This window comes from Quercus lobata, chromosome 2 (genome assembly GCF_001633185.2).
Source record: "Quercus lobata isolate SW786 chromosome 2, ValleyOak3.0 Primary Assembly, whole genome shotgun sequence".
Lineage (NCBI taxonomy): Eukaryota > Viridiplantae > Streptophyta > Magnoliopsida > Fagales > Fagaceae > Quercus > Quercus lobata.
The window spans coordinates 81,721,429-81,737,290 of record NC_044905.1 but is presented as its reverse complement, the minus strand read 5'-3'; the positions used below and the strand labels follow the sequence as shown (position 1 = coordinate 81,737,290).

The 15,862-nt window shown below is 32.3% G+C and overlaps 1 protein-coding gene, 1 long non-coding RNA gene and 1 other non-coding gene across 6 annotated transcripts; 1 reads left to right on the top strand and 2 right to left on the bottom strand.

The window, feature by feature from the left end:
• Positions 1-498: 498 nt before the first annotated feature.
• On the bottom strand, positions 499-579 carry TRNAL-CAG. Its single transcript has one exon. It is a non-coding gene; the product is annotated as a tRNA-Leu (tRNA).
• Positions 580-4,213: 3,634 nt separating this feature from the next.
• Positions 4,214-7,861, top strand: LOC115974694. The gene is made up of 3 exons (XR_004087993.1): positions 4,214-4,340; positions 6,921-7,236; positions 7,350-7,861. It is a non-coding gene; the product is annotated as an uncharacterized LOC115974694 (long non-coding RNA).
• Positions 7,862-11,066: 3,205 nt separating this feature from the next.
• LOC115976860 (protein STRUBBELIG-RECEPTOR FAMILY 6-like) lies at positions 11,067-13,133 on the bottom strand. Of its 4 annotated transcripts, none has more exons than XM_031098374.1 (4): positions 12,723-13,133; positions 11,760-11,806; positions 11,425-11,490; positions 11,067-11,329 (listed from the first exon to the last, which is right to left on the bottom strand). In XM_031098374.1, exons 1-4 carry the CDS (start codon positions 12,936-12,938, stop codon positions 11,161-11,163), a joined length of 498 nt encoding a protein of 165 aa, XP_030954234.1. In that variant the 5' UTR covers positions 12,939-13,133; the 3' UTR covers positions 11,067-11,160. The 4 variants fall into 4 exon arrangements, 3 of the variants coding, with proteins under 3 accessions (XP_030954234.1, XP_030954233.1, XP_030954235.1); XM_031098373.1 differs by having other exon boundaries at positions 11,735-11,806; positions 12,727-13,133; XM_031098375.1 differs by having other exon boundaries at positions 12,727-13,133.
• Positions 13,134-15,862: the final 2,729 nt, after the last annotated feature.

Here is a 15,862-nt window from a genome sequence, read left to right as displayed (position 1 = left end):
CACTACTCAACAAAACTCGGCTCATTTACAGCCTTAATTTTTTCTCATTAAATGCACCGAATTAAAATAATAATAATAATAATAATAATGGCAGATGTTCACGTCCACCCAACCCACTTCCCCACCATTTTATTGTTAACCCAATAATTATGAAAAATGGTCGGTTAAAATGTTTTTTTTATTTTTTTTTATTTTTTATTTTTATTTTATTTTAAATAAAGAAAATCAATATCATTGTTAGGACTTTTTTTTTTTTGAGGGGAAATCATTGTTAGGACTTAGGAGAACTAAAATACCTCAATGGCAGAGCTTTGAATAAATTTTTTCTCATTAAATGCATCGAATTAAAAAAAAAATAATAATAATAATGGCAGAGATTCACGTCCACCCAACCCACTTCCCCACCATATTATTGTTAACCCAATAATTATGATGAAAAATGGTTGGTTAATATACTCTTCACCAAGTTGACTAGAAAAAAAAAAAAAGAAAAGTGACTGTCAAGAATGGGATTCGAACCCATGCCCTTTCGGACCAGTACCTGAAACTGGCGCCTTAGACCAACTCGGCCATCTTGACGTTTATGTTGGGAAATTCAACAATTAATTTATATTTCATGAAGATATTTTTATATACCCAAAAATAGCACTAATGGGCTTCGCAATCCATTGTTTGGGTTATGCTTATACTTGCTTTCAGTGTCAGTCCCAACTACCTTTCTAACACCTAACAACAAAACCAAAAACAATGTAGTGATTTAGAACAATAAATAAAGTAATGGAATGCATCAAAATTCTTTCAAAAGAGCAAATCCTTGCTACGGTATATAATGAGAAGATAAATTGCGGCAAAGCTTCTACATTCTTCCGAAACCAATGAAACAATATATAGTTTTTGAAAAACGAAAAAGAGAAAACCTACAAATTGGAATAAAAGGGATGAGTATGGAAGAGCGATATTGTGCAATTAGAATTGGAGCAGTTCTTTAAATTTTTGGAAACTTGAGCTATAAAGAGTTTTACTAAAAGCAAAGTTAGTTAGCAAATTTTATGTACTTAGTGAGACATAGCAAAAGAACCTTATAACATGCAATATTTATGTTGAACCATAGTACAAGTATGATATGTAAGATCTAAGTATTTTGTTAAACAAAATATTATGGTAAGTAATTAAAATAATTTAAAATAAATAATAATATTAAAAAAGTAAAAGTTTTAGTCAGATAATTTCAATAAGATGATATATTTAATCTTTCTTAAATTTTGGTAATATAGTTTTACTAAAGAAAATTGTATTACTAACTATTTTAAATTACTTATAGTGTATTACAGGATTAAAGCAAATCATATAATTAATGTATAATACATTTTGATTACATGGCACAAGTATGATTTGGAAGACCCAAACTCCTAGTGTATATAGTTTATAGTTCCCATGTGTATAAAATATATTCATATATGAAAAAATTCTAGAGATGGATCACATAAATAGAGAATCAATCCATCAATATGAATATAAAAGTAGAGATCTAACGTGGGAGAGCATGAGAGTTTGTTATGTGGGGCATTCTTTGAGATTTTCTTAATTTAGGCTTCTAGATCAATAAATTTTGCATTTATATCAAAGTATTAGTTCATTAAATTAATTAGCCAATGAAGTAAATGAAATTATTAATTATCTATAGTTGTGTATTAATTATTTATATTAAAGGAATTTATTTGATCATTTTTATAAATTTTATAAAAGAAACTATTATTATTATTATTATTGATTAATTGAGAATGTGACATGCTTCCTCATATTTATTATTTTAAGTGGTGCATTAATTATTTAAGTATAATAAAATTTTGATGACATTTTTCCAACAATATGAGAAACAATTGATTTTGAAATATTGTATTCTTGCTCAAATTTAGTTGCTTTTGCAAAAATTGAAACAAAGTCCAACAAAAGAAAATAATCAATTCAATAACATACAATCAAGAATTTAAAAATTAATTGATGGATTTTTGCATTTCTATCTTATCAAAATGATATTAGCATTTATGAGTAGGTAGCCTGAATCATGTTTATCTATATCAGTAGTTACTATATCATGCAATTTTCAAATTTGTAAATACATATTGTATGATTAAATCACTACATCGCTCTTATTATTATTATTTTGAATTTGTCTATCAAATAGAATGCTAAAGATTATAATTTTTTCATCTAAAAAGATTTACGATTTTTATAATTTTTTTTTGAAATATTGGAGGAAATTAATTAATAACAGGTTAGTGATATATTTATCAGTACAACCATTATATCACATTATAAATAATATATATATATATATATATATAAATCGTAAGAGATAATATCTATCTATCTATAGAATAATATCTTATAAAGATGCAAGTTATACGCAAGAGATAACGTGGAATTGCACCTATATAAATAAATACTAATGTAGGTAGTTTATATTCATTAGGAGTACTTTATTAAATAGAACATTAAACTTCACTGCAATTTATCATTATTGTCACTTGTTTTTTTTTTTTGCATGTATTACCCGTTCTGTGACAATTTATGAAGTTTTGTGCCGATTCATCATTAAAGTTGAAAAGTGCGTAGGGTAATTATTATTTCATGAACATGGTATAAAATTTGTTCCACGTTTAATGGTTTCACTAATCTTACTAATTTTGTAGAGTTTTGAGTCGTTTTTGGGCAATGACATGCTTCTTGCTTTCTTTAGATATTTTAAAAGATATACTATTTTCTTCAATATTAATGTATTGTTAAAGTATTGGAATTGATTGAACTCATCCTCTGAACAGGTACCATGTTTGATGTTTCCTCCATTAACAATTCCAAAACTTTCGTCTATTCAACTTTGGCCAATAATTCAACTCTTTTATATAAACATTTTGATATGTAAAACACAAACCATAATCATACCGATTATAATGAAAACCAAATGCATTAAAAATACTAAAGCCTGTATTGTGAAGTTCAGTTCAGTGTTGCAATTACTCATTCAGTTTTTAAAGTTAAAAGCCATTGTTGCACAAATTGGAAATAATTGTACCTAGTTCCCATATATAAGAGAGAGAAAACAGAGAAACCAAATGAATACTTTTATTTTCTTTGATTTAATTTGAAGTGAATAATCTCGAACAATTAACGTTGCTTCATATTGTTTAATTACTTGCTTGTACAACCACTACAAAAAACGCGGCTATAGGAGATTTACAGCTGTGTTTGTTATAAATGCGGCTAAAACAATACGCCTATAGCCTTGTTTTAAGAAAGCCTTAGGATAAATGTTGGTTTGCTAATTTGATAAGATTCCCTTGATCAAACCCTAATCATGGTTAGTGAATAATTTTTTTTTTTTTTTTTTTTTGTTAAATGTTCTTTATCACCAAACCGTGGTTAAGGTTTGGTAAATGAAATTATTTTAAATTTTAGAATATTTAGTTAATGTAATTAATGGAAATACTTATATTAGTGAATACAAATTGCATTCTCTACATTGAGCTGAAATTCATTTTTTCTTTCGTTCAATTATGTCCTCAAAGTTTTAAATTTATTTAATTCAGGCATTTGTCCAATTCTGTTAAAAATTTGTTGTTAAGCATGCAATTAACTTTTTTTTTTTTTTTGAAAAAAAAAATTCTCACATAAAAAAACTATAAAATATTTTTATTATTTTTATAGATTTTTTTTTTTTTTTTTTTTTTCATGTGAGAAAAATATTTTTATAATGGAAAGTTTTTAATGAAATTGAATGTAAAGTCTGAATTGAATAAATTTGAAATTTAGATGATTCAATTGAACGAAAATAAAGTTAGATGACTAAAATGAATTTGAGAGAAACTTAGAAAGTGCAATTTGCATTTTAGCCTAAATCAACATATTGTTAATTTATAATGCATTGGAATTGTGATAGAAGTTTGGGGAGGTAAAATTATTTGCAACATTTTGATTGTAAATCTACTTGTCGAGACAAATTAATCAAGTTTCATGAACACTCGGCAATGGCTTGCAATAGAGCTAGTTATGGGATTGGATAGTATATCAAGAGAGTATTTGACGGTATAGGTTTTGTCTTATTATTTCAAATAGTCGTCTAAGCTCTTGGTTGGGTTGTCTGAGCCTTGGTGTTTGCTAGTTTTGGTAAAATAGTTTGTTCAAAACTTCTTCCTTTCAGCCTTTGTCCTTTGAACCCTTGCATAACACTAAATAATTTTGTTTTGTCACACTCAGAGTTGGATGATGAGCACTCTTGATTCTACTTGCAATTATAGCTTGGAAATGCGATGGCCCTGGATTCCTTGACTAAAACTTGGATGGTTAGTGCCAATGTTTGGAAAAATTTTATCTCACTATCCAGCTTATGGTTTTAATTCTAGAGTTAGTCTGTATAGTCGTTTTCAATAATGAGCATGTTATAGAATAATTTATGAAAAAATAATCAATAAACACAGGGAGGTCGAGGTCGACCTCAAGACTTGTTGGAAGTCATTGTACACTCTTTTCCAAAACACTATTTTAATTAAATTAAAAATTAAAGTCTCAAACTCTTAAGAGAAATTAACCTTCATTGATAATCTAGCACATTCTAAAATAATTTTCTTAAACTGTTTAGAATTTCAATTTGGGAAGCACGGGTGTAGCAATCTAGTTGCCGCACCAATGTTGGACTCTTGGGGACGCAACATGCAGCCAGGACACGGCTGCACGCGCATCCCCAACGAACCTTTTTTAAAAAAAAAAAAAAAAAAAAAGCCGGCAGTTTCTCCCTTCTTCTCTCTTTCTTCAATCCCAAGGTGCCCACGTTTATGTTAATAAACCATACACTTTACAATCCGCTACCACCTATTTTTTTCACAACTTCCAAGTATGTGCATAAATATTTTATATAAAAAATATTAAAATTAAAAATTTTTATTATATAAAGAGTAGTGTTATGAGCACAATATTTTTGCAAAAATTTCACAACAGATTTTTGGTAACAAGTTGTTAATGGTTCTCATTTGGACTCACCATTTACTTTTGATAAGTTGTATTTTGAGTTGATTTCTTGATTGAAAAAAAAATGCTGATTTCTTTTCCTTTTTTGATGAGTAAAAAATATGTTGATTGCTTTTTTCCTTTTGTTGATTTATCATGTAATGGTTATGTATTCACTTTATTATCTACTATTGGGCTTAAATTGATATATGTTTACCATTATATAAAGAAAAAAAATTCTTAGCAATATATATAAAATAAAAATAAGAGTATATTTAATAATTAATTAATAAATGTATCCCACCGCACCTGTGTCCTACTTTTAAAAAAAATTGTCGTGTCTCCGCATCACCAGATGGTTTTTGCTAGTAGTGCCATCCTCCCCACTAGCTGTATGAGCGGGTTGTCCCTCGCTGTTGCATTCTATTAGGCTGTGGATTACAGGAACAAATGTAGTTGAATGAGACAGCAATCGGGTTACACGTTCCACTTATTGCCTTACCTAATGGAGGAAGGAAAAAAAAACATAGCTGGTTTTTTTGTCGATAATCGGAACCTGAGAATATTCAAGGACCCGTTACTGGGCAAGGTAAAACAGCATAGAGGCTTTGCAACAATAGGAGCCACAAAGACGATTGTAGAAAGATGCCAAGATTATACTCAAACAATAGCAGCGGTACTCTCCAAAGTAAGCCCTAAAAATAAAGGTGCTACATTATAGTAACTAGAAAAGGGTCTCAAAGTGGGAATGAGCAATGAGTTAAGTTTAGTTCTGGAGTTCAAAAGGGGGTAGCATTCCAGTCTTAAGCAAAGCCATCCTGCCTGGCCATATATCTTGTTTAGTCAGTTGCATATCGGTAAGCATAATTGTAGCAATACAAATAGGCATGATAGCACCCGAATCTGTGCAGGTGCTTCCTAGATTTCAATTGAGTTAAGTTTCTATTGATATGGTATTTTGAGACATTGTTAGAGATGAGAAAAAGAAAATAACTAAACTACTACAAATTTTGACTACAAAATATTTATAAATTGATGTGGTAATGAATATGATTGGTTAATTTCAACAATGTTTGAATTACTTATTATTATTGGTGGCATATCAATTTGTAAACTTTATGTAGTAAAATTTGTAATATTTTATAATAAAAAAATATTGTAATATCTCTAATATCACTTAAGAGAAAAATAGTGCAAAACCATTAAAAAAAATTATCATCATTATATTTAGGCATTTTAATAATGGAGTCTATCTATTTCATGGTTGAGATTTTATTCTTGAATTTGACAATGTAGAAAGTGCCATGCTATTTAAAAATTTTAATGATATGACACGCAATGTATTTTTGAATTTATAATATTATATATGAAAAAATAAAATTGATTAATTTCAAAAGAAAAGGATAACACAATGTCTAAGAGTCATATGATATTGGAGCAATTAATTTCTCATTAAATAGATATTGGAGCAATTGATTAAGTCATGATTTTTATTTAATTGTGATTGTTGATGATTCTAGAGAGTTCTCATTAGGGAATGTAATGTTTTTGCTGTTTAGATTATAAATTAGTAAAAGTTTATTTGAGAACTGATTTTGTATTCTATTTTGGGATATGATTAGAGTTGTTCTTTTCATTATTAGAGTATTTATTTTAAGAAAACCCAAATGTTTAGATTAAAAAAATAGAAATGGATTGATTTGAGAATGTTAATTTGAATGATATTTTGACTCTGTGTTTGATTTTGAGATAGAGTGATTTAAGTTGTTTCTTTTAAGAAAACCCTAATGTTTAGATAAAAAAACATAGAATTTGTTCGATTTGAGTATATTTATTTGAATGATTACTTTATTCTGTATTGGATTTGATTAGAGTTGTTCTTTTTCAAAAAAAACTCTAATAGAGTTGTTCTATTCTAGTCTTATGGACTTCCTTAGGTCTGAAGTGGAAAAGCTGAATGAGAAGTGGGAAATGATGGAAGAGGAAATGGTGGAAGGGGTGCAAAACAGATCTTTGTACATGTGTATTGAAGCTAACAGGGAATCCATGTCTTACTTGATCCACTCCATGAATTTACCTACACTACTACTACGTGCTCCAATTGCCTTCCCAAAGGAGAATTATAATACAAGATAGAATTGAAGTGGAGATTCGGACTGGTGACAATATCCCTTTTTCATGGGTTGCGGGGCATTCGGGTTCAAAATCATTCTTGCCTGTGGTTGCAAATACATGGTAGGTATACATGGGCCAACTTTTAGCCGAAGCCTTTATGCTTACAAGAAAGATTTATATATCAATTTTGAACCACTATTTAAAGACCAAGGAGGCTCTAATTGGGTTTTCAGGTATTTTCGACAAGCAAAGGTAAACCCAGTCCTGGTGGAGGAAAAAGAAAATCTTTATGCACTTGCTGGAGCTCCCCTAAATGAGCAAGAAGAATTATCTTTTGAGGTGTTCAACCCTGAGACCATGGCATGGTCGGACTTAGACTCCCCTGAGCCTTTCAGCCCTCACTTCAACGAAAACATTGACCCTTTTCTCCTTTGGATCAATAAGCTCACCCCATTTTTCTCTCATGCAATTTCAAGCAGTAACAAAAAGATTTTCATTTCAAAAATTGACACTGCTCTGTTTTGCTTTGACTTTGATACCCATGAATGGGAGAGATATAATTTGTTAGTTGAATGGCCAGATGAAGATAGAGCTATTCCTAACTTGGACAATTCTGTACCTCTTCCCTTCTTTGGCAAAGTTGAAGTTCTTGAGGTGTCTCCTTTTGAGACTACCTCTAGGGCTAAATATAAATGATATTTTTTAATTGCCGCATGAGTTAATTCATTAACTTAGAAACATGTTGTTTGAGCAAGTGTTGTCATTCTAGGTGTTTCCTAAATTTTGTGGTAGCTGTCCTAATCTGGTCCATTTAGGAAATAGGAAATTTTTTCTTGTTATGGCTCATTTCATCCCATGTGATTTTGATAAGGATACTGTTGAGACTTAGGATGCACTACAAGAAAATAGCATTATTGCAACAAAATTTTTTGTTGCAATAACTTTCATATTGTTGCAATAAACCTCTATTGCAATGAAATTTTTTTGTTGCCCATTGTTGTAATAAAGTCTGGGGCAATAGCCTATTGTAACAAAAATTTCGTTGTAATAAATTTTTGTTGCCTTAAGTTTGTTGCAATAAAATAATTTTATTATTATTAAAAATACTTTGTTGCAACAAAAAATATTGTTGCTATAGGTTATCGCAACAATAATTGCAACAAAACCTTCTGTTACTATTTAGGAAATAGGAAATTTTTTCTTGTTATGGCTCATTTCATCCGATGTGATTCTGATAAGGATACTGTTGAGACTTAGGATGCACTACAAGAAAATAGCATTATTGCAACAAAATTTTTTGTTGCAATAAACCTCTATTGCAATGAAATTTTTTTGTTGCCCATTGTTGTAAAAAAGTCTGGGGCAATAGCCTATTGTAACAAAAATTTCGTTGTAATAAATTTTTGTTGCCTTAAGTTTGTTGCAATAAAATAATTTTATTATTATTAAAAATACTTTGTTGCAACAAAAAATATTGTTGCTATAGGTTATCGCAACAATAATTGCAACAAAACCTTCTGTTACTTTTCTTGTTATGGCTCATTTCATCCGATGTGATTCTGATAAGGATACTGTTGAGACTTAGGATGCACTACAAGAAAATAGCATTATTGCAACAAAATTTTTTGTTGCAATAAACCTCTATTGCAATGAAATTTTTTTGTTGCCCATTGTTGTAAAAAAGTCTGGGGCAATAGCCTATTGTAACAAAAATTTCGTTGTAATAAATTTTTGTTGCCTTAAGTTTGTTGCAATAAAATAATTTTATTATTATTAAAAATACTTTGTTGCAACAAAAAATATTGTTGCTATAGGTTATCGCAACAATAATTGCAACAAAACCTTTTGTTACTATAAGTTACCGCAGCAATAATTTGTTGCAATAAAGTATCTCTAGAAACCTATTGCAACAAAACTTTTTGTTGTGATAAGTTACCACAACAATAATTTTTTGTTGCAATAAATTATATATATATATATATATATATATATATATATATATTATTGATGGTTATTTTGGAAGTCTAAGTGGAAAGGAAAAGCCCAGTAATGCGACAGAAAAGAGTTAGTAAATGGATAGAGAACCCATTAAGCCCAAGTGGTAGGAATAATGGATTTCAGGCTCATGAGATAAACAAATGGGCCTTGAGGAGGCAAATGAGCCTTAAGGAGGCAAATGGGCTTAAAGGAGCCCGGAAAGAGAGAAAAAAAGCAAACCATGTGCAGTATATGATGTAGAAAAGTAAGAATGGGCCACAACAAGCTCAAAGTAATGAAAGCAAAGAAAGTAAGGGGTTGATGGCAAGCCCATGAACCCCAAAAATGAGAGATAATGTAATTGGGCCAGGGAAGCCCAAAGAACTCAGTAAAAGCCCATGAGAATGCAAAGTTAAGAAAATGGCCAAGGAAGCCCAAGGAAAGCAAATGGGTCAGGGACGCCTAAGAGAAAACAAATGGAAGATAAGAGCCCGCCAGTGATGTAATAAAAGAACTAATGACTGTACTAGGCCATTAGGAGAAAAATAAACGGCAGGCTCAAAGAGGCCCAGCAGGATTGGGGTAAACAACTTCGCAGCAGGAATGATAGAGTGGTATGGCAAAAGATGATAGCAGAAAAAAGGGTGGGTTGAAGAAAGGCAAAGCCCACCGTTAAGCAAGGCCCAGCCCCTGAGTGGGGCAAGCCATAAAAGAAAGGGAAACCAGAAAATAGTCAAAAAACGCACGGCAAACTGTGCAGGCCAACCACGGCGAACGCATGAGCAGCAGGTAGATTTTGGACATACATGGAAGAGAGGCACGCACAAGGCCTAGACATCACTAGCTTGTACCCAACCAATATAAGACACAGTGAGGTCATGAGTCAGAGGTAAGAGGGCATGGTTTGGCGGTGGGGAGAGGGGAAAATTCTATTCTAAGGTTCCTGCTCGGGCTCTTTTGGAGGAAGTGTCCTACTGGGATGACATACTACCTAAAAGAAATAAAGTCGAATTGGAACCACTAGGTGCATGCCATTAGGGATAAGGAGAGAGAAGACACCCTCACCATAGTAGGGAAGGGTGCCACAACAGACAAACAAACAAAATAGTTTTCTTTTGTTTGGTGATAGGGAGTGGCACACAGACAGACCAGTGGTGGTCGGCAAGTACACCCAGACCAGACAAAGGTGGTTAAGAGCTAAAATAGTAAAACCTGGTCACGGTAGGCACTATAAAAAGAGGCCTTTGCCGTGTACAGGGGACGACACCAGGACCACGGTATAGGAACTTGAAAAACTTGGGAATAGAAAACAAGACTGAGAAAAAGAGAAGAAAGAAAAAAAGATAAGAAAGGGGAATATTAGAGGAGAAGGAAAGAAAAAGATAGAGAGTTAGAGCGGCAGGCATGCACCAATGGGTTGATTCCCTCTCTTCCTTTCAAAGTCCTGCTCTCTACCAGAAACAAAGAATTCTCTTGTACACCAACCATTCAGGTTCGTTTCTCTCAAAGTGATTAATTTCCACAGCAGGATTTCCCTAGGAGATTATTAATGTTGAGAAGAGACGTTCTTCCCTCTCTGGTTTTGGTCTTGCGGATCAGATTTGATATAGTTTCTTTCTTCTTTTGATTAACCCATATACTACTCACTTATTCCCCTTGCTTTCTTTATAAAACTCTGTCTGCCGTAAGCGCGCTCTTGGCGAATGAGGCATAGTTTGCGCACAAGCCGGACCAAATTGAGTTGTAGCTGGACCAGCCTCAACTCCATTACTCTGAATATTTGGGTCCAGTACTGTAGAAGGCAGCCTAGCCCGATATAACCAAAAAGGCCCACTACATATATTAAATCTATTTTTTTCCACTAAACACATCATATTTAACTTGTTAACAATATAAACATATATTCACAAAATCAAAAAAAAAAAAAAAAAAAAAAAAATCTAGACAAAAATTGTATAATACTTCATCCATACTCAATATATATATTCAACCATATAAATTCATTATCATAAATCATCAATATACAACTAGTTGAATTAATAAAATTTGTAGGTTAAACATGCTATATTATAAGTTTAAATTTCCCTTATCAGAATTAGATGATCCACCATTAGAATTATGTGTCGATGGTGCATGAGATCCAGAATAAATGCGATTAGTAGCTGATCTTCCAAGAGGAGGAGTATATGGTGGCAAAGGAGGAGCAGGGCCATTGTCAAATGAATTTCCATCATATCTGTTTCATTCCTAAAAACTAAGTTAAAAGTGTTGCAAAAGGTTGAATTTACTAAATAAATTGGCATATAAGAAACAAGATGCATGACCACTTACATAAAATTAGGGATTGAAATAATAGTTTGAGGTATCCATCCATTGAATTGGTTGTTCGCAACATTTCTGTAGAAAATATAGGGTGTTATAACAGTAGGAAGGTAGATAATGTAACTCTAAATCACAAGATAAAAAAAGAGAACTTATAAATTAGTCAAAGGCAAACTGGTAAGAACATTAATAGAACCAGTCAATTGATTGTTCTACAAATATCTACCACAAGCTCAGATATCATAAGAAGTTTAAACATGTGCACAAATATTTAGAACAATGCTTCTTTAAGAAAAATGTAGCACAATTAAATACTCACAACAAAGAAAGATAGGATGCCAAACCTAAGGAAACTGGAAGATCTCCAGAAAATTTGTTGAAAGAGACATCCCTACATTCACAAGCAAGATGGCATGACACATAAAAAATCTCAAAAATAAGAAAATATTCTCTTACTACAAATTATCTGAAAACATGGATGAGGATTAGTTAAAAGTGAAGAGTATGGCTTGAGCATCACATGAAGTCTCTCTGTATTTCCCCCTGGCTAAATTGTACCCTTTCAAATTAAAGAGCTTTCTTCTCCATCTAAACCCCATCATCACCTCTTTATTGACAATTCAACCATGAATTCTATCCAAGATAATCTAAAATAAATTTGTTATGGGGCCTTTGTATATTAGAATTGAACTAATTCTAGGAATCATTTAGCGCAGCTCTGTACACAGTGACTTCTTTTTGCATTTAAGAAATGAAGGTGCTGAAAGAGAAAATTCTTCATCACACCAAAATAAACTCAACAATGAATTTTTTTGCTGTTACTAAACTTAGTTTCAATAGAAAACAAATTGAACTGCCAAAAAAAAAAAAAAAAGAACTTTCTATAAAACTGAAAATGAAAATAAATAAATTTCTATGAGTGTCCCATTGAATTGACAATCATTTAAGCTAAATTACAAAATAAATTGCTATGAATTGACAATCAACAAACATAAATAAACCCTAAATCATTCAAAATAATGGTGATGAATTGAAACCCTAAATTACAAAATAAATTGCTATAAGGGAGTTTGTGCCACTGAATTAACAATCAACTAATAAGTCAATCAAAACACTGATGATGAATTGAAACCCTAAATTACCAACAAAAAAAAAAAAAAGTTTATTGCTATGAGTGACTTGTGCCACTGAATTAACAATCAACTAACCTAAATAAACCCTCAATCAATCAAACTATTGATGATTTGAAGTCCTAAATTACAAAATAAATTGCAATTAGTGATTGAGTCAGTGGATTAAGATAATACTTGCCATTTGAACCTCCATGGCTGGAGCTTTAAGCCCTTTCGATCATCACCAAAAATGTCTCTCTCTAGACCTTCTCTTCTCCTCTCTTTGGGCTCTCCTTGTCTCCCTCCACATTGGACCACCAAGGCCGATTCACTCAAGCTCATCGTCGCTATCAACGGCGATAGTTTGCTCCTCAACCTCATCAACCCTCTCTCCCTAAATTGGACCACCATGGCCTCCTTGCTTTGCCATGATGACCAACTACCGCCATCTCGAGGTGGCTTCTCACTTCCGGAATCTCACTCTCTCCAAACTATAAACTCACTCTTCGATCTAAACGCTAAGGTTGACTCAGATATTTTGTGCGCATAATAGAAGGGGGGTATTTAAAATTGGGAAAAGTCTATTGCAACAGTAAGTTATTGCAACAAATAAAATACTGATGCAATATATTAGTATTTTAATTCCTTATTGCAACAAAAAGTAATATACACATGTTTATGCTTATTGCCACCATAATGTTTTTTTGTTGTAATAACTTTGTTGCAAAATAGCCTTTTTCTTGTAGTGATGACAGTATGATTACTACTAAGGGGAAGATGCTTATTTTTGTGGCCCCCTTTCAGCTTTCACTCATTGAAGTTCTTATAGACTTGTGTCAGTTGTTGTCGGAGTAGTTGGATAATACTAAAGATGTAGTAAAATTCAGTGAAGTTAAAGAAGCTACATTTAGTTTCAAACTTTTTTCAATTCGGATATTTGAATATGATAGGTCAGCACCCAACGTTGAGACTATGGGGGATGCCACCAGTTGCTTTGTGTTGTAGTAACTGTAAGTATCATAGAATCCTGCCCTAAGTTTAGAGAAATTTTTCCTAATATTAAATAGTACAATGAAGTTTCTGCTATGTATAAAAAATGACACTATTTCTATTAAACATGGGTTGTTTGTGTATAAAAATGACATTGTTTCCATTAAACGTGGACGGTTTCCAATCAAGATACTAAAAGCTGTTGTTTGTAGCCCATCAAACTTTACTTGCTTAATAAAAGATTTCAATTACCCTTTACTTTAATTCTATGTTCCTCTCTTAATTACTTTATAATCCATTGCTTATCTCCATTTGTGCTGCAAAGAACAAAAAAAAGGCCAGTTTTGGCATAAAAGTTGAAGAGCAACAGTATTGCCACCTATCATAGTTGCAATAAGCTAGAATACTTTCTGGACTCAAAACTTGAAGTTTCTTCATGGTGAAATTGTTGGGGAAAAATCATAAGTCCCCTCAATGTCTATGTGTGAATTAAAATAAATAACTACCAAACAATAGTAATATAATATGGAAACAAAAAATTCAGCAAGCATCAACTGAAACACAACCACACAAGAATACCAAATCTTACATGAAAAACCCTCTAGTGTAGTGGGAAAAACCACGAGACAACTCCAAAAAATTTCTACTATGAAAATAGAGATTACAATTCTCAAGTTTATGCTAAACTTGACTTCATAATAAATTGGATATACAACAAATAAATCTCAAGGAGTAAAATACAATCTCACCACAAAACCCACTAGTAAGATCTTCCTTTGAACACTCCAACACTCTGTGGTTGCAGCACTCAAATCTCCAAGAGAACTCTGCCAATTTATCTTCCTAATGTTTTGCTTGAGCAAAGAAAAAATATCTCATTTTTCTTTTTCACTCTCTCACACTCTCGTTGTGTATCTATCTCAATTTCAGATTGCACCTCATGAACCTCTTTGTATTTCTCTCAACATTCTGGAACTTCTCTTCAGTAAATGGCTAATTGGCTCTCACCTTTTGCTTCAACTCTTACTAGGTCGAATTACCTCTTTTCTTTTCCTTCAAATTTTCTTTTACTTTAGTGTGTTCCATACTTTTAAGCCATATATCTCATTAAACTAAAACTAACTTGAAGTAAAGCTTGAGAAGACAAGCTCATAAATGAGCTTTGACAAACAAGTGAGCTGGACCTATAAGGTGCAAAACACCCAACAATCTCCCCCTCCAGCCCAGAGGAGATCTTCTATAATTTATTTATATGTTAATCTATATGTTTATATATAGAAAATTAGTAGAACGATATATATATATATATATATAATTTTTTTTTTTGGAGAAAAGGTAAGGAAATTTATTACTGAAAATCAAACTGCAATACATCATCCAATCTCGTGGTAGATCTTCCAACCACACGTCAATATTTGCAAATAAAACTGCTCTATAAGCGAGGGCATGAGCTAGTTTATTACCCTCTCTCCTAACATGATTAAAACTACAACAAACAATGGAAGATAAAATTTGAAATTCTGCAATAACATGTCCAAACATAGTCCACGATGGCCTAGCATTGTTAATGGTCTTGATAACCCACAACGAATCCCCTTCAACCACCATTTGATGAATACAAAGCTCCTTGGCAAAACTGATGGCCCTACTTGCAGTTAAAGCCTCCACCATATCAACTGACCCTGGATGTCTTACTTTCCTTAAAGCCCTTATAATCTGCCCCTCTGAGTCCCTGATGACCACCCCTAAGCCTGCACAAGCCTGATCCGCAAACAATGCTCCATCAAAATTGATTTTACAAAGGCCATATGCGGGTGGCTTCCATCGAATATCCTCACTACGAGCAGCCACCTGGGGAACCTTCTTATGCACATCCTGAAACTCCTTTAACAGCTCCGAAGCCCGACTAAAAATTGCATCAATGCCCCAAGTCTTCTGCCTCTTTCCCCCTGTTCCTACGCTCCCAAATACTCCATGCAACAATGGCAAGAAGAGCAACCATTTTAGGAGAAACTTTCACACGCAAAACCTAAAACACATCTTCAAATTTGGAGAAATTCTGTGCACGAAGAAAAGAAAAATTGTTGTCAGACATCCAGATGGGCTTCACTGATTCACAATACCACAAGGCATGAACACTATCCTATATATTTTATATAAACGTATAGATTAACTTTTTTTTTTTTTGTTTCCATTTACAGACTTTGATTATTTTCTAAGGAAAGTAAAATGATTGCATGAAATATTGTGATTGATGAAGTATAAACTATGAAGTAGAACATAAAGAGTAGGTAAATGGATTCGTATTTGTTTGTATGTATATGGCGTTTTCGAATACAAATAGT

Coding starts and splice junctions, on each gene's coding strand:
- LOC115976860 (XM_031098373.1), bottom strand. CDS start 12,938: ATGGTGGTCCAATTTAGGGAGAGAGGGTTGATGAGGTTGAGGAGCAAA. Junction 11,807..12,726: donor CAGCCATGGAGGTTCAAATG/GCAAGTATTATC, acceptor TTGTGAATGTAG/GGATGTCTCTTTCAACAAAT. Junction 11,491..11,734: donor GCATCCTATCTTTCTTTGTT/GTGAGTATTTAA, acceptor TATTTTCTACAG/AAATGTTGCGAACAACCAAT.